General features: G+C 44.4%; 1 protein-coding gene across 1 annotated transcript in view; it reads right to left on the bottom strand.

Moving 5' to 3' along the window:
- Window positions 1-302: 302 nt before the first annotated feature.
- NUP85 (nucleoporin 85) overlaps window positions 303-23,500 on the bottom strand; it is a 32,478-nt gene continuing 9,280 nt past the window's right edge. The window contains exons 5-19 of the mRNA XM_041726751.1: window positions 22,924-22,967; window positions 21,403-21,472; window positions 19,855-19,976; window positions 16,212-16,346; window positions 15,984-16,106; window positions 15,450-15,581; window positions 14,991-15,097; window positions 4,128-4,211; window positions 3,962-4,027; window positions 3,619-3,770; window positions 2,741-2,858; window positions 2,536-2,636; window positions 1,350-1,501; window positions 837-938; window positions 303-487 (exon numbers count right to left, since the gene is read on the bottom strand). Of these exons, the coding sequence (XP_041582685.1) occupies window positions 389-487; window positions 837-938; window positions 1,350-1,501; window positions 2,536-2,636; window positions 2,741-2,858; window positions 3,619-3,770; window positions 3,962-4,027; window positions 4,128-4,211; window positions 14,991-15,097; window positions 15,450-15,581; window positions 15,984-16,106; window positions 16,212-16,346; window positions 19,855-19,976; window positions 21,403-21,472; window positions 22,924-22,967 (1,607 nt within the window). The 3' untranslated portion in view covers window positions 303-388. The remainder of the gene's footprint in view (window positions 488-836; window positions 939-1,349; window positions 1,502-2,535; window positions 2,637-2,740; window positions 2,859-3,618; window positions 3,771-3,961; window positions 4,028-4,127; window positions 4,212-14,990; window positions 15,098-15,449; window positions 15,582-15,983; window positions 16,107-16,211; window positions 16,347-19,854; window positions 19,977-21,402; window positions 21,473-22,923; window positions 22,968-23,500) is intronic.

Raw genomic sequence — 23,500 nt, 5'->3', positions numbered from 1 at the left:
AAAGTACAGGTTCCTGGACCTTTTCCTTTTCTAAAGTAAAAACCAGGTAAAGGTTCCAGTTAATTGTAAAGGCTAAATTTCAGAAGCATAAGTAAACCACTGACCACTCTTGTTTAAGCTAATAGGGAAGGAGGGCACTGCACTCACCGTCATGACTTGTAGGAGTGGCTTTTTTTTCTCTTGGGAGACGGGACCAGTTCCATCCAAGGAAAACATAACAAGCACCTTCTTAATTACCACCAACCTCAGGTTCACAGTAGAGGGGAAACTCCCTAGGCTGAACTCCAAGAATTTGCCTTCTATTTGGGGGGAAGAAAAATTTATTCTTTCAGAAATCTATATACATTGCCATATGAAAATGCCACAGTGAAGCAGCTCTTGGCTGACCTCAGGATCCTTCCAGTGAGCCTTCTTTTATAATGGCCCGGCCAAGATTTCGTGCAAGAGCAAGTCTCAGCATTTCCAACTTCGTGTTTTCCACGTCCTCCTAAAAGCAAAGAGAGCCAGCGTGAGGTACAGCAGAAGTGTTCCTTCTTTAAAGCTCTGCAAGGCTCTATCTGACCCAAAGGCAGACCAAGGGCATTTAGCATTTAGTACTAGCTTCCAGCAAGTTGACAGAACCACATGCAAAGGCCCACTGTGACCGCCAGAAGAAAAGAACAGAACACTAGAACCACCCTACTTAAGAGTGTGTGTCAGTTACAGGTTAAAAGGTAACTCAAGAAGCACAAGTTTGTAAGGAGCCAGTGTTTCTGGAGGAAAGTAGGGAAGTCTAAGATGGAAGGAGCCTTTTCTCATCACCATTATGGAATCAACAACCCAAAAGCTAAAATAACCTGGAGTCGCTGAACACCAGGCTCTCTCCACACTGGCCTTCTTGAGGCGAAGTCCTCTAGACATCTCATCAGCTCATATGTTTGCTCTGCTGAAAAAACCACCTAGGAGAGAGAGGAGTGGCTGCTTTGCTTAGTTGCTCCCCAGGCAAGGGCTGCACTGGTCTGGGCATGCACCTGGGTTCAGAGATGGCCTTCTGTGCAAACCCTTGGGAGGAGTGAGCTCTGTATATGTAGCTCTGGGAGGACAGAGCCCTTATGCTCACTCCCAGCCCTTCCTGTCAGGGCCCTGGGCGGAGTACTGTCAGTAGACCGCTGCTTCATTTCAAATTAAGTAGCTTTTCTTGGGTAGATACCAGATTTTCAGAGTGGGCGTTACAGGGGAATGCACACATAACGTGCAGGGCCCTACTTGGGAGATGATGTGTGGATGTGCACCCACAACAGCTACAGAATGAAGCACAATCAAGGACTACAAAACACAGAGAAGAAAATCATTCTGAATTCAAACTGTACCTCTTTCTCTTCCAAAAGGGGCAAGGCATCTATTAATAGTATTACCCAGAAAGACCGTGGGGCTATCTGGGAAGTCATCAATGACAGGAGAAGAGAAGCTGCATCAGCAAGACGCTTCTCCCCATAAAATCGGTGGAACTCGCGGTACTTTCCTATTGAGAAAACAGAGCACTGAGTCACCTCTGGCCCTAAACAAGATGAGAGACCCCAGACCAGCCGCTCCAAAGCAGGGAGACTCAGAACTGTCTCCAAACTCATGTACCAACAGAACTGAAAACACACACACACACACACACACACACATATTTTGAAGGAGCTCCAAAGAGCCAACCTCCCAGAATGTAACCACCAAACCAAACCAGAGACGTGGATTGCAACAGATTGAAGAACCCGTAGGTCTCAATCTGATCATGAGGAAACCTGACATAAATCCAAAATAAGGGCATAAGAAAGCAGAACAGACTCTTCAAAAATGTCAAGGTGGGATCCCTGGATGGCTCAGCGGTTTAGCGCCTGCCTTTGGCCCAGGGCGTGACCCTGGAGTCCGGGATCGAGTCCCACACATCGGGCTCCCTGAATGGAGCCTGCTTCTCCCTCTGCCTGTCTCTCTCTCTTTCATGAATAAATAAAAATCTTTAAAAAAAAATGTCAAGGTGAAGAAGTGCAGAAGCACTAAGAAATGCAGAAGCACTACAGAGACAGGAAAACTGAATTTGTGAATGTGGACGTGACAAAAGCCATCGCTGGGAGAGCTGATATAACCAGAACATGGACTAGAGATTCTATGAGAGCAGTACGTTCGGATAGCTAGTTCTAGAAGAGGATGTGCTTCTCTTAGGAAACACGTGCTCAAGTATTTATGAAGAAAGGGGAACAAACTCTCCAACTTTCAGATTACTCCCCCAAAACCTAAGAGAATAATAAATGAGGCAAAATAAAAATGGTGAATTTCGAGAAAGCGTACATGGGAGCTCCTTACTTCTTATACTACTCTTGTACCTTTTTCTCAAGTTTGACACTACTAGGAAATGTTTCCAGAAAATATGCTTTGTACAGTCTGGCATACGTAGTTCAAGGAATTTGGGCTCAACAGGAAGGAAACACTGGAGAAGCCTAAATCAGTCCCTCCCATCTGCACAACCCATCACTGTGCTGAAGGTCCGAGGGACAGAGCCCAGAGACTCACCCAAGAAGGTCAGTCGGTCACTGAGCATCATGGCTGGCCCCAGGTTGTCAATGAGATCCAGATCAGAAAAGCAGCCTCGCTCACAGTAATCCTTGAGGAACCTGCCAGGCCCGGCCCAGAGGTCTGAGCGGCGGTCCCAGGCCACCTTCCTCAGCCTCCCGACTTCCTAGACAGTCCCCAGAAAGCCAAGAGAGGTTGAGCCCACCTGTCTGACACCAGCGTGGCAAAGGCAGCATCTTTGGCTCGGATGCTCCAAGATAGGGCAGAGCCCAGGCGATTGTTGCGGACAGCTTTCATGGCTAAGATCTTACAAATGCTGCGGACTTTGTAAGGAAAAAGAAAGAAGGTGAACTTTTCACCCTGCAGATCAGGCCATTCTTGAACCTTGCCAGATAGGAGTAGGCTTCTCTCTCCTCTGAGCTTTCTGCAGCCTCTTCACAGGTTCCAAATACAACTTGTTGCCAACACTGGGGACTCTGGGGCTTATAAATTGCCTCCTGGCTCTATTAACACTATGACCCATCCTGGCAGGAATGGCCTTGTGAGTGGGTTTGATTTTAGGGGTACAAAAAGATTTTTATTGCTCCCCACAGGTCAGCTAGTAGGGCATCTGTCCAGGTGCCAAAAACATCCTTTGGGTTTTGAATGCCACCCATACGTTTTCAGAGATGGTCATACGCAAGCAGATGCCTCTAGAAAGAACTTGGGTTTTTATCCCTCAACAGTGAAAGGAGAGGGTGAAATAGAACAGCTTTCTTTTTGTGCTCTTCCTGAGCTGCGACTGATCCTGCTTCCCCACTGAGACAGTCTTAGCTAGCAACAGCAACCCACCTGGGAGAAGTAAATTCCAAGCTGACCTCAGTCCTGACCTTCTTAGAGTAAGCAGGAGAGAGGAAGTGGGTCAGGATCTTTTTAAAAGGCCGTGTGCTCCACTGCTTCTAAGTCCTGACACCTCCCTAGCCATTTGTCCTTCCTCAATAATTTCCCTGTTTTGGCTTATCTCTTGGCACCCACTGCCCAGCCTTTCTCCAGTCCGGCCAGAGCAGCATGAGCAGCAAGCATGCAGGAGGAGGGTGGGCTCACCTTGCTCAGTCATCTGCCGCTGCTCACAAATCCGCAGCACTTTGAGAGCTTTCTGCTCAGTGCTCAGGGGGATCCGCTCAATGTGCAGCTCCAAGGAAACTCGGCCAAACTCAGGGCAGTAGTCAAAGTAGTCCACTCCCAGCTGCCACAGGCTGCAAACATCCAAGGACAGACAGGAGTGACTGATGAGCCCATGTGCTGCCCTGGAGCTTGGGGACTGGCACCAAAATGGCTCCTCCCCTGGACCCGTTGCCTTCAGGGAACCAGACAGGGGAGAACACAATCCAAGACCCAGTGGTACATCCATGCTGAAAAGCACCTCATATCCTTGGGGCTTTCCTACCTATGATGAGCAAACAGTCCTGAGGCGTATTCCAGCAGGAGGAACTCTCTCATGTTAGATCCAAAGCTGAAAGAAAACATAACAGGAGACCCAAACCCCTGGCCTGCTCCATTCAGGGCCCTCCCACAGCCCAACCCAAGGGCAGGCATGGCTGCCACACACTTACTACAGGTTGTGCGACTGGAGGAGCTTGCAGTGATCCAGCAGGTCTGTCAGATGGGCCACAAACCACCAGTTGCTCAGAGCAATGCTACAGATTCAAACATCAGGGCAAGAAGGAGAGTCAGGGTGACTATATGGCCCATGTGAGCCTGCATATGCTTTGCATAAAAGGATGGGAGGGACAATGACAAGTGAAAATATGTCTGGAAGCACACAGCGAGAAGTTTCTCTGTGCTATGTGGGGACGGACAGTGGATACTCAGAAGGATGGTAAGCCCTCAAAGTGGTAACCAACAATCTAGATCTCTGGAAAATGTCACAGTGAAAATAAAATTCAAGGATCCAATCACATGCAGAGAATGTGGATACAAAATAATGTGTAAAAAAAAAAAAAAAAGAAACAGAGATAGACTTAATAAACACAGAGAACTGGTGGTTATCAGACAGAGGGAGGTAGGGAACCAGAGAACTACGTGAAAAGGTACAAACTTCCAGTTATGAGTGATTTATGCAAATGAAAAGTATAGCTATGCTAACTTTATGTGGTAATGCATGGTAACTGCACTTCTGGTGGTGAACATTTTGTGATGTACAGAATTGTCAAATGTTGTAAACCTGAAACTAATACATCAAAAATACAGAAATCAACAAAAGACTAAGACTGGTAGTTTTTGATGCTTGAGGAAACATGGACTTCAAAGGAATATATTTGCAGCTGGCTTCACTATTAATGCTTCTCATGGGATCCCTGGGTGGCGCAGTGGTATTAGCGCCTGCCTTTGGCCCAGGGCACGATCCTGGAGACCCCGGATCAAATCCCACATCGGGCTCCTGGTGCATGGAGCCTGCTTCTCCCTCTGCCTAGGTCTCTGCCTGCCTCTCTCTCTCTCTCTCTCTCTCTCTCTCTATCATAAATAAATAAAAATTAAAAAAAATAATGCTTCTCATTGTACAACTTTTGATTAATATACTTTATGAATATAACTATATATATATATATACATATATGTATATATATATATAGAGAGAGAGATCCCTGGGTGGCGCAGCGATTTGGCGCCTGCCTTTGGTCCAGGGCGCGATCCTGGAGACCCAGGATCGAATCCCACATCCGGCTCCTGATGCATGGAGCCTGCTTCTCCTTCTGCCTGTGTCTCTGCCTCTCTCTCTGTGACTATCATGAATAAAAATAAATAAATTAAAAAAATATATATATATATATACACGATACTTTTAAAAACCATCTTTTGTTTAGGTTTCTATTAGTACTTTGTATAAAGAAATTTTGTTCAATTACAAGATTTATAATTTTATCGTATATGTACTCTGGCCACAATGAAGGTGAAGTCCTCCCCCAAACCACACTTTTAATCAAAACCTAGAAGTTCCTGGGGCCCTTGTTAAAAGTGAAGGTTTCTAGGGCCCTCTAAAGGTCTGATTAAGTAAATGCCTTGGAAATCACTGTTTTACATCATCAGTTGTTTGAAAACACCCTGCATCATGCTGTATAGAGTATCCAATGCACTTACTGTATGTACATACATTATTTCTGGTTATATTACTCATTTGTTACTTGGCATAGGCCTTTCTCTTTGTGTATAATGCTTGACTGTTTTTTTTTTTGTTTTTTTTTTTTACTTTTTTATTTATTTGAGAGAGAGAGAGTAGTAGAGAGCATGAGTGAGGAGAGGGAGAAGCAGCAGGCTCCTCACCAAGCAGAAGATCTTATTTATTGGGACTCCTGTCTAAAAAGAACAAGGTCAGAAAGGAACACAGAATTACAAAATTAGGAGAGCCATAACTAAAGGAGAACTTGGATCAAGGAAGTACTCTTTGAAAACTTGAGCATGATAGGACTTTGTGTAGCACGTAATTTATAGAACTCTTAGTATTGAAGGATGATTGTGGAAATATAAAAAAATACAAGAAAAGGTGTTTTTGAAAATTGCCAAAAACGGGATCCCTGAGTGGCTCTGCGGTTTAGCGTCTGCCTTCGACCCAGGGTATGATCCTGAAGACCCAGGATTGAGTCCCATTCGGGCTCCCTGCATGGAGCCTGCTTCTCCCTCTGCCTGTGTCTGCCTCTCTCGTTCTCTGTCTCTCATGAATAAATAAAGTCTTTAAAAAAAAAAAAGAATATTGGAAAATATACTTTTTTTTTTAAAGATTTTATTTTAGGGTGCAAGTACACGTGAAGGTGGAGAGGGACAGAATCTCAAGCAGACTCCTCACTCAGCACAGAGCCCAATGCAGGGCTTGATCCCATGACCCTGAAATCATGACCTGAGTTGAAACCAAGAAACAAGAGCATTCCCTAATGGTGGAATCCTGGAACAGATGGAATATTTGAGGATCCAAAGCCCTAAGAACAAGGCGTAAGTTTTGAACATTTGTTCAGTAATTCAGTGTAAACCAATCTCTATTCTAGATCATGAAAGCAGAAATTTTTACCTTAATGCATGATTATACCTTGAAACTATCTACCTTGATAGTCTGCTTCCACTTTACTTACATTTGATTTTGTTATAGAAAGCAATCATTAAAACTCCACTTTCCTAAGAGTAAAAGACAAACACTGGGGCACTTGGGTGCCCCAGTTAAGCATCCCAGTCATGATTTTGGCTCATCATGATCTCAGGGTCATGGACTGAGCCCTGCATCAGGCTCCATGCTCTGTGGGGAGTCTGCTTGAGATTCTTTCCCTCTCCCCCCTTGTGCACCCCCTCAAAATGCACACACAGTCCTCTCTTGTTCTCTAAAATAAATCTTTAAAAAAGTAACCAAGGGGCACCTGGGTGGCTCAGTCGGTTAAGCATCTTCCTTTGGCTCAGGTCATGATTCCGGGGTCCTGGGATCCAGCCCCATATGTAGTTCCCTACTCAGTGCGGTGTCTGCTTCCCCCTTCTCCTCTTTACTCATGCTCTCTGCTGCTGGCTCTCTCTCAAATAAATAAAATTCCCCCAACTTGTGCTCCCCCTCACGTGTTCTCTCAGATAAATTCTTTAAAAAAAAAAAAAAAAAGATTCCATGGGGATCCTTGGGTGGCTCAGCAGTTTAGCGTCTGCCTTCAGCCCAGGGCGTGATCCTGGAGTCCTGGGATCAAGTCCCGCATCGGGCTCCCTGCATGGAGCCTGCTTCTCCCTTTGCCTGTGTCTCTGCCTCTCTCTCTCTCAATCTCTGTGTCTCTCATGAATAAATAAATAAAATCTTAAAAAAGATTCCTTTGACTAGTGCTCTATAAATATAAAAATCAGCAAATCTGAAATTGAGGTTAACACATTGCTAATCCCTACTAAACTGCTTCCTGACCACCATGGATATGCTTTATCCACACTGCAAAGTGGTTCAAATCCAGACCTGCTACTAAGTGACTGGCTAGTTATTCTTTTAATTTTAGCTTGAATGCCAAAGTGGAGGAATTATGATGGTCAGTACAGTGCTTTGAGACACTGAAGCTATCTTTAGAAACTTAAGTTATGAAAAATTCAAAAGTAACAGCTGAAATCAAGAGTAGCCAGTCCCATGGAATACCTGGGTGGCTCGGTTAAGCATCCCACTCCTGATTTGGGCTCAAGTCATCTCTCAGGATTGTGGGATCAAGCCCCTATCAGGCTCCAAGCTCAGCAAGGAGTCTGCTTGAGATTCTCCTTCTTCCTCCCTTACTTCTGCTCTAATGCACTAGCATTCTTTCTCTCTCTAAATTAATAAAAACTAAAAAAAAAAACTAAAAAAAAAAAAAAAAAGCTGGTCCTAAGGTAGAATATTAAATAAGGTGAATAAACCTACAAAATATATATACAAGATATCTCCCCACATACACAACTACATGCACAGTCCACCCCTCTAGAATAAGCTACATATAGAAAATGAATCGAGAAGAATAGTTATTTAAACAGAGGGTTGGAGGAGACAGGGAGCCTGCCACAGGAAAACAAGGAAAAGGAGCCCTCCTGAAATAGGGGCAATAGTCAGTGTAAAGGCTCTGGAGTAGAAAGTCTTGTTTTTACTTCAAAATGAAGCCCATGTGACTCAAACTTCGAGGTAAGCAGAGGCCAGCTCACTTAGGGCCTTGTGATGGGAAGCCACTGGGTCAGAAAGCAGGAAAACCTGGTTTAACACTGAGAAGACTGGCAAATAAAAACCACAATGACATACCAGCTCACACCTGTCACAATGGCTAAAATCAACACAAGAAACAACAGATCAGTTGGCAAGGATGTGGAGAAAGGGGAGCCCTGTGCGCAGTTGGTGGAAATACAAACTGGTGGAAAACAGTATGGATGTTTCTCAAAAACTTAAAAGTATGGATGCCTGAGTGGCTCAGCAGTTAAGCGTCTGCCTTCAGCTCAGGGCGTAATCCTGGGATCAAGTCCCACATCTGGCTCCTTGCATGGAGCCTGCTTCTCCCTCTGTCTCTCTCTGTCTCTCATGAATAAATAAAATCTTAAAAAAAAAAACCCTTAAAGGTAGAGGGGGTGTCTGGCTCAGTCAGTAGACTGTGTGACTCTTGATCTTGGGGTCACAAGTTCAAGCCACACATGGGTATAGAGCTTACTTTGTAAAAAAGTTAAAAATACAACTATTCCATGACCCAGCAATTGCACTACTAGGTATTTACCCAAAAGATACAAAAATACTAATTCAAAGGGGTACGTGTACTCCAATGTTTATTGCAGAATTATCTACAATAGCCAAAAGATGGCAAGTGCCCAAATGTCCATCGACTGATGAATGGATAAAGATGTGGTACATATACGCAATGGAATAAGAGCGACAAAAAAGAATGAAATCTTTCCATTTGTAACAACAAGGATGGAGCTAAACAGTACTGTACTAAGTGAAATAAATCAACCAGAGAAAGTGAAATACCATTTGATTTCACTCATGTGTAATTTATTTATTTTTTTTTTTAATTTTTTTTTCAATGATTTTTTTCTTTTTTTTTTAAATTTTTATTTATTTATGATAGTCAGAGAGAGAGAGAGAGGTAGAGACACAGGCAGAGGGAGAAGCAGGCTCCATGCACCGGGAGCCCGATGTGGGATTCGATCCCGGGTCTCCAGGATCGCGCCCTGGGCCAAAGGCAGGCGCCAAACCGCTGCGCCACCCAGGGATCCCCTATTTATTTATTTTTAAAGATTTTATTTATTTATTCATAGACACAGAGAGAGAGAGGCAGAGACACAGGCAGAGGGAGAAGCAGGCTCCACCCAGGGAGCCCGAAGCAGGACTCGATCCCAGGTCTCCAGGATCACACCCTAGGCTGCAGGCAGCGCCAAACTGCTGCGCCGCCAAGGCTGCACCCCCCCCCCCCGTAAAGATTTTATTTATTACTCGTGTGTAATTTAAAAAACAAAACAGGGGTGCCTGGGTGGCTCAGCGGTTGAGCATTTGCCTTTGGCTCAGGTTGTAATACCAGGGGTCCTGGGATCAGGTCCTGCATTGGGGTCCTTGCGGGAAGCCTGCTTCTTCCTCTGCCTGTGTCTCTGCCTCCCTCTTTCTCTGTGTCTCTAATGAATAAATTAAAAATCTTTAAAAAAAATAATAAATAAAAGATAAAAAATAAAAAACAAACCAAGGCACCTGGCTGGCTCAATTGGTAGAGCTTGAGACTATTGAGCTCAGTTTTGAGTGAGGGGCCCCACAATGGGTATAGAGATTACTTCAAAATAAAATCTTAAATAAAACAAATGAGCAAAGGGGGAGAAAAAAGGAGTGAAAGAGACAAACCAAGAAAGAGACTCTTAATGATAGTGAATAAGCTGCTAGTTACCAGAGAGGAGGTGGATGGGGAGGTGGGAGAAATAAGTGATGAAGATTTCTTTTTTAAGACTTTATTAGACAGACAGCGCTAAACTGCTGCACCACTGGGGCTGCCCAACTAACTGGAATTTAAATAAAAACTTAAAACGAAAAACGTGGGATGCCTGGTGGCTCAGTATAAGTGTCTGCCTTTGGCTCAGGTCATGATTCCAGGATCCCAGGATTGAGTCCCACATCGGTTCCCCACAGGGAGCCTGCTTCTCCCTCTGCCTATGTTTCTGCCTCTCTCTGGGATTCTCTTATGAATAAAGAAAATCTAAAGAAAATAAGGAGTGCCTGGGTGTCTCATTCAGTGGAGCATCTGACTCTAGATTTTAGCTGAGATCCCGATTTCAGGGTCATGGGATTAAACACATGATTGGGCTCCATGCTCAGCGCAGTCTGCTTGTCCCTCTCCCCCTGCTCCCCAACTTATCTTAAACAAAACCTTGAGGGCAGCCCTGTGGTGCAGCAGGTTAGCACTGCCTGCAGCCCAGAGCATGATCCTGGAGACCCGGGATCGAGTCCCACATCAGGATCCCTTCATGGAGTCTGCTTCTCCCTCTGCCTCTCTCTCACTCTCTCCCCTCCTCTGTGTCTTCATGAATAAATAAATGAAATCTTAAAAAAAAAAAAAAGAAAACATTGAAAAAAAAAAAGACTAAAAGGAATGCTCAAACTGTTCTGTGCAAACAATGTAGAGATATGGTTAGTGACAAAGCCAATCATGGGTTACTTGCAATAGTCTGGGCTATTAATAATGGTGGCTGGGCTAGGGTGGCAGCTAAGGAGGGAATGAGAAGAAGCTGGCTGGGAGATAATTTTGAAGTTGAGCTAATATAGGACTTCTTGGTGGCCTGTTAATGCTTAAGAGCTCAGCAAACAGTATGGACTTTAGCAAATGACTTTGGATCCAAATAACCACAGTGCCTTTGAGAACTAACAATGTGACTTTACCAGCAATCACTGCTCTCATTTGTAAAATAGGCATGAAAAAACAGCACCTACCTCAAAAGTCTGTTCCAAGATACACTGAAATAATCCGTAAAAGTTCTTAGTCTAATAAATGTTAACTAGTATCACCATTACTGTAATTATTTTTTAAATTTTATTTATTTATTCATTCATTCATTCATTCATTCATGAGAGAGAGACACAGAGACACAGAGACACAGGGAGAGGCAGGCTCCATGCAGGGAGCCTGACGTGGGACTTGATCCGGGGTCTCCAGAATCATGCCCTGGTCTGAAGGCAGGCGCTAAACCGCTGAGCCACCCGGGCTGCCCACCATTACTGTAATTATTAACCATTTTCTACATGGGTGATTTTTATTAGTCTTAGGACTGGTCTCCCAGCTACCAGCCCTGCTGTTCTCCATACTCTTCAGATTGCTCCTTCTCAAATACAAATTTCACAGCATTAACCTACTCAAAATCCTCAGGGGCTCCCCATTAGGATTTAATCAAAACTACTGAGTACAGTGTATCTATTTGGTTCTTGATAATCTGACTCCTTTCTGATCTTTGTCACTTCAACCCCTTACTTAGTCTTTGGTTCTAAGAGATGTGTGCAGATGTGTGCAGTTCCTTCAGCAGGTTACAGGCTTTCTTTCCTGCCTGGGTCTTTCCCCATGCTTTTCTCTCTGCCTAAAATGACCTTTTCTGTTCTTTGCTGAGCTTTCTAGGACTCAACTTAATTGAAGCCTCCTTCAAGAATTCTTTCCTCACCTTCCAATCTGATATAAAGTCCTCTCTTAAGGGGTACCACACATCTAGCCTAGGTTATAAATTCAAGAATACAAGGAAAACTGCTATAATCTCAAAGGTTGGCATGGTGTGGGGTATAAAGAATGAGTATGGGGAAATGACAGCTCAGCCCTTGTGAACAGCTGCTGTTACCCAGACTGATGCTCATGGTTCTGGTGAGACAGCCAGCCAGTGGGCCACAGCATGCCTCAGTCTGGCAGCCCTCCAGCATCTTTCCAAGGGGATACAGTAGCTTCCAAGGCTGCAAGACAGTGACCACTGAAGGCAGAGCGCTAATGACACAGTTTGAGTGACCAAGACTGGACAGAGTGCTGAACAAGGCTGCCACATCCTCCCTGTAGAGCTAAATAAGTCTCAACAACAGATCTGGGAGCTTTATACACGTTTAACAGAGAATCCCAAAAGCAATCTCCTGGCCTTACTTCCTCCGTACAGGCCAGGAAAACAGCCTCCTCATTCAAAGATGTTTGAGGAAGGCTTAATTAACAGCTCTGGGGTGGCCTCTGCTAAAAAAGAACTCTGGAGCTGGGGAGACAGCCAGGGTAAGGTCCTACCCAAAGGATACTAGTTTTCCCATGGACTGTCTGCCCTGTACTGGAGCCACTGCTGTCCCCTCGCCCCAACTCCTCTCGTTTTGGTGGCTCTGCAGCAACCACTGCCTACCTGAGCTCAGGCAGTTGTGGACCTGCTTCTGCAAATGGTGCGTGAGGGTCTGTCTACACACCACTGCAGCCAATATTATGGGCCAGGCCAAAGGTCCAGCAAGAAGATTCTAGATTAGACAAACATTAAACTGGACTTCTTAGTTTTTGAAGAAGACTGGTTTCCTTCCAGTTCAGTATTTGGGAGGACTTTAAGGGCACCAGAAAGCTGACATCTTGCCCAGCTCCTGGTGAATTCTATGCCAGCTCCCTATTTCCTCTTGCCAGATAGCAAAGAACTGGCTTTTAGAGGACACTATAAAGCAGGGGGAGGAAATGAACACTCAGATTCCAGACTTCTCCTTTTAGCTGTGGGGATAATAGGCAAACATGTAGCCCTACAGAAGAGGCTGATGAAGTAGGCCTATGGTCTACTTCAGAACCCTTCATTGCCCTTCCCGCCCCAGAGGTCTGGCAGAGTTAACATGGGGATCATCAGGTACCCATTTAGAAATCTCCCTTCTGGCCTCTTTAAAAGGATTCCCCTGGGGACACCTGGGTGGCTCAGTGGCTAAGCATCTGCCTTCAACTCAGGACCCAGAATCCTGGGATCAAATCCCAAATCCAGCTCCCCATGGGGAGCCTGCTTCTCCCTCTGCCTATGTCTCTGCCTCTCTTTGTGTGTCTTTCATGAATAAATAAGTCAAATCTTTAAAAAAAAAAAAAAAAAAAGATTCCCCTCATTCCCCTTTACAGGCTAGTCATGAACACAGTTGACATCACACCAAAATAAATCAGTAAGACTTACCTACATCACCAGCCCACTGGCCCAACCCCAGACTTTCCCTGTTTTCCCAGGAACTTTGGGTCTGACTAGTATAACTCAAGAAAAATCAAGTGCTCACAGGACCCCAAATCCAATCCTTCCCCATCCAGGATGGCACATTTCTAAAACTCTGCTAATCTGAAGATACTTCAGCCTATCCTCCAATTCTTGAGATAAGGTCCTAGGACTTACAGTATGATACCTCTTTCAGAATAGAGTAGGAAGTAGCTTTCTGATCAGAAAAACCCAAGCTCCAAAATTTACTGGAAACAGAAATACTTTAGACCCTTTCCTGCTCACCAGGCTAGACACAGGCCCAGACTAAGGGGCCAAGAGACTGATCCTTCCTTTTTTTTTTTTTTTTTTTTTAAATTTATTTATTCATGAGAGACACACAGAGAGAAAGAGGCAGAGACACAGGCAGAGGTTGAAGCGGGATCCATGCAGGGAGCCCGATGTGGGACTTGATCCTGGGACTCCAGGATCACGCCCTGAGCTGAAGGCAGGCACTTTAACTGCTGAGCCACCCAGGTGTCCCGAGACTGATCCTTCCTTATGTGTGACTGGCAGGAGGGTGATGCCATTTTCTGTGGCATTCATCAAAGCCCCACCTCTTCACTGACACCCTCTCTTTCTTCTACTGTCACTGCAGAGAACAGGGTGCTTTCTCTTTTCATTGTCCTTCCTTCCGGTTCTGCTCAAATCTGATTTGTTCCCAAAAATTCAAATGTGGCTTAGGAAGGAAGTCCTGGTAGAAATAACCCACTGCTGTAACAGACTAAGTATATTTAGGAATGCCCATTACTTTGAATAACAGGCAGAGACAATGACAAAGCCAAATAATGACATGTGTGTGCACCTTTGTAAGTTATTCTCGCTAACTGCTCTGTGCAGATGCACCTCCCCTCCCCACCCTGCAATCAGCCGGATTCTGGAAGTCATCTTTCAGCTCCAGCTACATGTCTGTGAAAAGAATATGAACACAAAACCCAGTTTTCTTTCTCCAAATCTAGCTCTATTTTCTGGAAATCTTGGCTTTCTTCTGGCTCAAACAAGAGGAGCATCACAGGAAGGGACCCCTTCCCCACTGCCCAGATCTGCTGAGTAAGATCCAGTTGAGGTCAATGAATTCAATACTGAGCAAGGTCATCTGCTGTAGTTCCCAATGGTCTTCCTTCCGGGAGTCTTCAATGCAGTAGCCACTTGACCAGGCTGCATAAGAAGGGATGCCAAACTGTCTCACTTACTATATATGGAAGTTTCTGACACCTTGTACCTTTGATTCATTCTGTCTGACACTCCCATTCCCACCTTGCTAAAGGTCCAATGCACTGATAAGATACCTACCTGCTTGAGGAGAGGGGTGGTGTGGAACCCCTGCGCTAAACAGACTCAGCCAGAGTGTGACAGCCCACAGGTCACCAGAAAGGGAGACCTGAAAGGGAGACTATTAAGAAGCGCTTTCTCTTAAGGTGGTTTGAATACCCACCAGGTTCCAAGAAATAGGCTTGCTGGGTTTTTCTTGGTTTTAAATATCAAAGTAACCTACTGCAATGTTGTTCAAGTAAACAATCCTGAAATGAAAACTATTATAAACACAGTAGGACTTGAGCCCCAGGAAGGTCCCCAAGCTTGTCCAGAGAGCAGCCATTATCTACCTGCATGTGGCTCAGGAGTGGAGCAGGTCAGTGGAAAGAAAGTTAAGACACCAGTAAGAAAGAATGAGACATTCTAAGAAAGGATGACGGTGATGTTGCAGAACCCCGAGTATACTTAGTGTCCCAAACTGTACTCCTAAAGACAGCCAAGGGTGGTGGCACAGCAGGTCCTACCTGCACTCCTTGATCACTTGGTGGATGTCAAACTCAAAGGCGGCCAACAAGATGTTGTCCAGGGGTTCTGGGCTGCTCTCACCTCCCAGAAACAGGTCAAGGCTGGACTGTGGAAAGGTGGTGACGGAACTGGAACTCAATTCCCAGATGGAAAGAGAGACTCAAGGGGGCAGGCAGGGCTGCTGTGTAGGGAACCCTGGAGAAGGGCAATGGGGTCCTTCAAAAATGGGGCACCTGGCTGGCTCAGTTGGAAGAATGTGTAACTCTTGATCTCTAGGGTCATGAGTTTGAGCCCCATGTTGGGGGTAGAGGTTACTATAAAAATAAAAGATGGGGGGAGCAAAGGAAAGACCTTTCCTGTTCTTCAGGGAGGTTCAACTCAAAGAGGTCGCACGCTGAAAATGACCTAGCCCCCAGGATTCCTATTACCCACCACCATCCCTTGGAGTTCAGGCTCACCTGGGCATAAAGGTGCAGGTCAATGGGTTTTACTGTGGGATGAGAATACAGGAGCCGGGTCACTAGGAAATGATACCAGTTATTCAGAAGCTCCTTTTGCTCCAACAAGGCGGCTTCATCTCCTAGCAAGATCTAAGGAAAGAGACATCTTCTCTCAGTTCCAGAGCCAACTTCTCTGTTAACTCTCTTGACTTTGGGCACTAGGTGGCTCAGTTGGTTAAGTGCCTGCCTTTGGCTCAGGTCATGATCCTGGTCCTGGGATTGACCCCTACATTGGGCTCTCTGCTCAGCAAGGAGCCTGCTTCTCCCCCTCTCTGGCTTATTATCTCTCTCTCTCTCAACTAAATAAAATTAAAAGAAACCAAAAACACCCCCCCCCCCCCCGATCTCAATAAGAACACCTGGTCTGAAAGCTCTCTCCTTCCTGGCAGAGCTGATGGACAGCCTGTCCAAAGAGGACTGTGTTCCTGCTGTTGTTGTGTTGGATGTCACAGCTCCAACCTGGACCCCAACATGGACTTCCTTCCCACTGACCTTGCAGAGAGACTCCAGGTGAGGGCTGGCAGCAAATGTGCTGTCCTGGAGGTGACGCTCACATTCCTCATGCCAATGCTGCCACTTCAGCTCCAGCTCTGTCAGTGTCTGGGTGTTACCAGGCTAAGGGGAGAGACACAGTGAGATGCTGTCACTACAGTAACCCCCTGTGCTTAATGAACAAATCCCTCTCATGTGACCCAGCAAAGCAGGGCTGCTCCTACATACACTGAGAACGGGCATTGTCCTCATCAGGTCCCCCAGGATTCGGCACATGCCTGCAGAGGAGGGGTTGGCATCAGCTTCCTTGGAGAGCATCTGCCGAGCCTCATCCAGCCGGCCCTGTAGCACCAAGATGGTCACCTGGGAGGACACACAAGAACATGAATATTGCATGGAGGCCAGAGCCAGTCTCCTCAATCCACACTTTGGTTTCCCAGGCTTGTGGACATATGATAGTTTCTTCTCTCCAGCAGTAGTCTAGCTCATCCAGTCTAATGGTTTTAAACTAGACCATGCTTTTCAAACTGCATGTTATAACCCAATCTGATTGGGTTGCAGCAGACTGCAACCAAATTTTTAAAAATAAATGAAATGCGGACACCTGGCTAGATCAGTCGAGTAGAGCATGTAACTCTTAATCTTGGGATCATGAGTTCAAGCCCCACACTGGATGCAGAATTTACTTAATAAATAAATGAATGAAACAGAAAACGGCATAGTACATCAAATAAAGATTGGTTCATAAAAGTTTTAGTTCAAATAAAAAATATGTACACACACATACAATATAGTCAATCAATATAGTCAATCCTCTTTATTCAGAGATTTCGTATTTGTGAATTTGCCTATTTGTTAACATTCATTTGTAACCCCAAAAATCATCAACTCTCAAACTAAACAAGTGTCTTTTTCAGGATCTATCTAGGGGATCCCTGGGTGGCTCAGCGATTTAGTGCCTGCCTTCGACCCAGAGTGTGATCCTGGGGTCCCAAGATCGAGACACACATCAGGCTCCCTGCATGGGGCCTGCTTTTCCCTCTGCCTGTGTCTCTGCCTCTCTCTCTTTCATGAATAAATAAAATCTTTAAAAAAAAAAAAAAAAAAAGGATCTATCTAGTATCTTTTTTTTTTTTTTTTGTATTTTTGTGCTTTTTGTTGAGCCTCCAAGCATAGTGCTAAGTGCTACACAGTGTTTCTAAGTGCTAAGAATGGATGATGGTCCATAAGTAGAAAATGTATGTTAGATAAGCTTCACTCAGGCATGCAATACAGTGTTGTTGGCCATAAGTTCAATGTTAATGAGTCAATAATGTATATCAAATAAGGTGTCTTTAAATAAAAACATACATAAAACAAGGTTATACACTGATCAGGTGACAAAAATGAGATTAGAGGCTCAAAGAACCTTGCACTGGTTATCATTAATACATGTTCCAGGCAATTTTATAGACCCTGTCATGACTAATGACAACCAACAATATATACACACAATATGTAAAACATACAAAGTAACATTTTCCTGTACTAAGTCATGCTCAAAAAGCCAAATATATACATGCGGACAAATACCCAATTTCTCTCTAGTCTGTACTTCCTTTTCTGGATTCCAGACTTGTATACCATACTGTCTGGACAGTGTCTCCACTTGGATCTCACAGGCATCTTAAATGTAGCATGTCTGAAAGTAAACACCTGGCTGCCTCCAATTTACCAACCTGATTTTCCCACATTCTCCTATTTCTTACACATGCACGTCCAATCTATTAGCAAATCCCATCAATAATACTTGTAAACTGCATCCAGAATTTAATGACTTCTCACCACCTCCTCTGCTCAGCTCCCATCCTTGTCCGGGTCACCACCATCTTTGCCTGGTTTAGTACCATCTAGACTGGTCCCTGCTTCTCCCTTGCTCTATCCTCAGTAGGGCAGCCAGAGAGCCTTGAGAACCTATGTCAGATCATGACATGACTGCTCAACCCTCCACTGCCCCTAACCCCATCTGACTCAGAGGTTGGGTCTATCAACTAGCTTACACACATTTATGTCCTTTAACCATAACAATCTTTTTCACGATTTTTTATTATTGGAGGGGCACCTCAGTGGCTCTGTTGGTTAAGCATCTGCCTTCAGCTCAGGTCATGATTCCAGGGTCCTGGGATCGAGTCCCGAATCGGGCTCCCTGCTCAGTGGGGGCCTGCTTTCTCTCTCTCTCTCTCTCTCTCTCTCTCTCTCTCTCTGCCTGCCACTCCCTCTGCCTATGCTCTGTCAAATAAATTTTAAAAATCTTAAAAAAAAAAAAAGATTTTACTTATTTGAGAGCACATATGCACAAGTGGGGGAAGGGGCAGAAGGAGAGGAACAAGCAGACTCCCCGTTAAGTGGGGAGCCCCACACAACTTGATCCCTAGACCCTAAGATCATGATCTGAGCTGAAGTCAGATGCTTAAATAAATGACTGAGCCACCCAGGCACCCTAATCATAAATAAAATAATCTTAAATATAATCTTATTATCATCTGCATTATACAGAAGAAACTAACAACTGTTAAGTAACTCATTTAAGACCCCACAGCTAGTAAGAGGCAGAGCCAGGATGCTAACACAGGCAGTCTCGCACCACAGACCATGTTCTCACCACCCTGCTCTCCTACCTCTCTCAAAGTTAAAGTCTTTATGACAGTCTAGGGACTCTACGATCTGACCCTGTGACTCTCTGCCCTTATGTCCCCAACTCATGCTCTCGTTCACACTGCACCTCATCTCATTGTGCCTTCAGGTTGGAGTGCCTACAGGTCTGTCTGCAACATTCTCTCCCCTTCTTTGGCCTAGCATCGCTCCTCCCACATCATCTCATGAGGAAGGCCTTTCTGGATTCCCTGGCTCTACCATTGCCAATTCCCCACCTTGGCTTTACGGCTCTCCACACCACAATGCTTCACTGTGAGGCATGCTGCATATTTTGTTTCTGTATTGATTTCCTGTCTCCCCACCAGGATAGGATGTAAACTTCATAAGGGCAGTAATCTTTGCCCAGTTTGGTCATGGTTGTTTCCTCAGTGCCTTGCAAATAGGAGCACTCAATAAATACTCAGTGAATAAATCAGAGACTCAAAATCTGGGCCCAATATATCCTGAGCAAGCTCTCCCTCCACTTATACAGATCTCCCAGCAACAAAAGGCCCAGAAATAGCATCACAGGTAACAATTCTTTACCGGAATTTCAGATTTTAAGTTTAATCAACTTTCCATTATTCAGGTCAACTAGCAATCTTTTCCCCAGTCCCTTCCAACTAGGTCACAGGTCAATAGGCACAGCATACATACATACACACATAGCCCCAATATACGTACTGATTTCCAAACTGAAAATTCAAAATGACTCCAGGATCATCGAGCTTTTTGTTTTTAATAGCTATATGGAGCTATAATTTTCACACTATGAACATTCACCTACATATATACCAAGTTTACAGAGTTGCATACCATCACTATAATCTAGTTTTAGAACATTTATATCACCTCAAAACCCGTCCTGCTCATTTACATTAACCTCCCCCTCCTCCACCAGCCTCTATCAATCAGTTTTATCACTTCTTCTCTTTCTTAGATTCACAAAGAAATTAAGTTTCCCTGCTTACTGGAAAGTTTATAAAGCATTACTTCTCTTACACGACAACTTAGTGCTAAACTCTCCTATGGAGCAGAGAAGAAAAGATCTAAGAGCATCTCCATAAATCACAGACCCAAAGAGCCAGTCTGAGTGTAAACAAGGCTCAGAAGGCAATCCTCAGGACCACCAACAAGCACTGGGAAAAACAGAATACAAGGTGGAAGTCAGGAGGGTCAGACTGCAAGAGATGCTTACCAATTTCCAAAAGCTCTCATGTTTGCTTGGATTCTCACTGCCCAGGACATCTGCCAATAAACTGTCCACTTCACACACATGCAGTCGGACCCAGTCAAGGAGGTGAAGGAGGAGAGGGCCAGCTGGGAGGAAAGACTCTCATTACACATAAAAACCTCAGCTTCATCTGCAGCAAATTCCACCTCCCAAGCACAGACAGAATATGTACGGCAGACAAATGACTATGTAGGAAGTGGCTGATCTCGCTTAGGTAGGCACCCCTTTGGTCCTGAATAAAGGACTGGGCTACGAAATGGACCTTTACAAATACTTCCTCTGAGCCAGGAAGTTCCACCTTTCATGACTCTTTGAAAAGGCTGAATCTGGGACACCCGGGTGGCTCAGCAGCTGAGCAGACATCTGCCTTCGGCTTAGGGAGTGATCCCGGGGTTTGGGGATCAACTCCTGCATTGGGCTACCTGTGGGGAGCCTGCTTCTCCCTCTGCCTAGGTCTCTGCCCCTATCCCTGTGTCTCTCATGAGCAAATAAATAAAATCTTAAAAAAAAAAAAAAAAGTTAAAAAAAAAAGGAAAGGGCTGAATCTCACCACCCCCTCCATTCCGAATTCATCACTACTATGCAATACTCAATGGCTATGTAAGAAATGACCAGTTAGGGATTGATTGATTAGGTGCTAAGTATGCAACAACGATAAAAATATAGCTACAGCCCTCAAAATATACTGGACGAGGTAAATACTAAACAACTAATTTTTAGTTTCACATTGCTCAGGGCTTTAGTGGGAGTAAGAGTAAAAAGCTATGACTTCACAGAGATTATTTATAAACACTCATTTGTGGACAACAGCAAACATAAACCATCAAGAGAATGCAAAAAAGCCTGCCGCACCTCCACAGACAGCCCACTCAAGCCATGATACCATACCAACCACAATTTAGCTCAAGAACATGGAATAATTCGGAGTGAACAGTTCACATGTAGGGCTGCCCCTGCCCCAATCACTGGGGACAGAATTCTCCTCTCACCATTTAATCCCTCCTCACATCCCTAAAACTCTTTTCCTTTTTAAATTTTTTTTTATTTTAAACAACCAATCTTTATTGCTTCACATTTCTGGAGGCCAGAAGTCTGAGATCAAGGAGTGGACAGAGTTCGTTCTTTCCAAGGCTGGAAGGGAGAACCCATTCCACACCTCTCCCCTGATTCTCCTAGAACTTTTTTAAGCTTGACCAGTCCATCATATAAATCCTGACCACCCTTGTCACCACCATTGTTCAGTATGTTTTTGTTTTTGTTTTGTTTTGTTTTTTGAGGGGTCATCTGCCCAACATTTTAGGTTTTTAGAAGGCATTCTGACTTTTTGTACTAACTGACAAAACGGCAGGCAGGCTCCTTTGGGTGTTACATACAGCTTTCTGCTGGTTACGCTGATGAAAAACGATGAAAAGAGCATTCGTGGCAATAAAACTCATCAGCTATGCAGGAAAGACAAATAGGAAAGGGCAAGGGAACACTTTTGATGATGTGAAGGGGTGATTCCATGCTCACCTGGGGCTACTTCAATAAAAAGAATCTCACAAAGGTTCCAAATGAGCTCCATTGCTGACAAAATGGAGACCTAAGGAAGAAATGGAGATAAAGTTTTAACTGAAAACATTCCTGAGATTTCTTAGAGCAAAGGAATGAAGCAGGGCTTGAATCATATGACGGTCATTTATTATTAACTCAATAATTACTGAATATTCCCTATGGGAAACCCGTGAGAGAACTTCAGAACTTTTTATTTTAATGGTTCTTGTTTTAATTTTATTCTTTTTTTTTAAAGAATTTTTTTTAAAATTTTTATTTATTTATGATAGTCACACACAGAGAGAGAGAGAGAGGCAGAGACACAGGCAGAGGGAGAAGCAGGCTCCATGCACCGGGAGCCCGACGTGGGATTCGATCCCAGGTCTCCAGGATCGCGCCCTGGGCCAAAGGCAGGCGCCAAACCGCTGCGCCACCCAGGGATCCCTAATTTTATTCTCTTATACTGTACATTAAACTATCTCATCACACCCATGGTCTTCACGAATACTATGATTTAGAAAGAGGCTCTGAATAAAATGGAAGATGATTTTTAGAAAAATATTCAGTAAATAATATTAAGAATTCTACAGATACAGCAAAAATTGTGAAGTTGGTACTCAAGGGACTAAAGTTTTAAAAAATCTGTTAAAAGGCAAATCCAATAAAAGACTCAAAAATAAATCAGGTCTTGACCCTGCCTTCAGGAATATGCAGTCTCCTCTCCCCCACCATCCTTTCATACACAAAGACTACCTTATTCATAAGGGGAAATGCTTTGCTGACTGTGCACTAGAGCACACTAGAAGATAGTGCACTAGTCCGTATTTATTGAGTTTGAACATTATCAAGATTCTACCAAAGAAAGAGAATTCTTTCAGTCATCTTCCAGTGCCAACTAAAGTAAACAACTCAGTAAAAATATGGGTTCATGAACTGAGTACAGTTTATAATAATAAATGGTGGTTCCAAATGCTCAGCTATCTCAGGTGACAAAATGTTAGGACTGACATTTCCCAGAAGAACTGGAAACTCAGGACACCTGGGTGGCTCAGTTGGTTGGGTGTCTGCCTGCAGTTCAGGTCATGATCTCAGGGTCGTGGGATCGAGCCCTGCATTGGGATTCCTGCTCAGCAGAGTCTGCTTCTCTCTCTCCCTCTGCCTCCCCCAACTTGTCTTCTCTCTCTTGCACTCTCTCTCAAATAAAATCTTTAAAAAAAAATTTTTTTTAAAACCTGGAAACTCATTTCCCATAAGAATTGGATCAAGCCCTGCATCCAGCTTGTATGGCTCACCAGTCAGTGGAGAGTCTGTTGGAGATTCACTCTCCCCCTTTGCCCTTCCCCCTGCTCACAGGCACACACGCTCTCAAATAAATAAATCTTTAAAACACAGACAACAACAAAAAATGATTGCAAAGTCACCCCAGGTGGGTGCTGAAGACACAGGACACAGAAGGACATAATGGTGCCAGCAGAACAACAAAGGTGGTCCTCCCCTTACCTGGCTGCTGAACTGGCGACCACTGGCTGGATCTTTAGCAGCAACTAACAAACACAAAACATTATAAGTGAACAATGAAATTTTATTCTCATAGTTATAGCTTCACATACCAGGTTCTTTGGCTTGTACCTTGTTTCCTCTAGTGATCACCCATTTTCACTACAGATCTTTTTTTTTTTTTTTTTTGAAAGCGCATAGGGGTGGGGGAGGGAGCAGAGGAAGAGAGAATCTTAAGCAGACTCCACATTCAGTGCAAGCTGATATAAAGCTCCATCTCAGGACCCTAAGATCATGACCTGAGAAGAATCCAAGAGTCAGGCACTTAACTGACTGAGCCATTGAGGAGCACCTTCACTACAGATTTTTAAAAAATGCTTCCTATCTCTTTGTTGCAGATCAGTGATTCACAAACTCAATGCCCTCAAGTTACAAGCAACACTTTCAACTGCAAACAGCAAACAAGAGACCATCAGGTTATAAAGACTCTACTCCGGGGGGACGCTTGGGTGGCTCAGCGGTTGAGTGTCTGCCTTAGACTCACAGGATCCAGGATCGAGTCCCACATCAGGCTACCTGT

Source organism: Vulpes lagopus, chromosome 12 (genome assembly GCF_018345385.1).
Source record: "Vulpes lagopus strain Blue_001 chromosome 12, ASM1834538v1, whole genome shotgun sequence".
Taxonomy (NCBI): domain Eukaryota; kingdom Metazoa; phylum Chordata; class Mammalia; order Carnivora; family Canidae; genus Vulpes; species Vulpes lagopus.
Note: the sequence above shows the minus strand (reverse complement) of the source record. Positions and strands in the feature narration are given on the sequence as shown.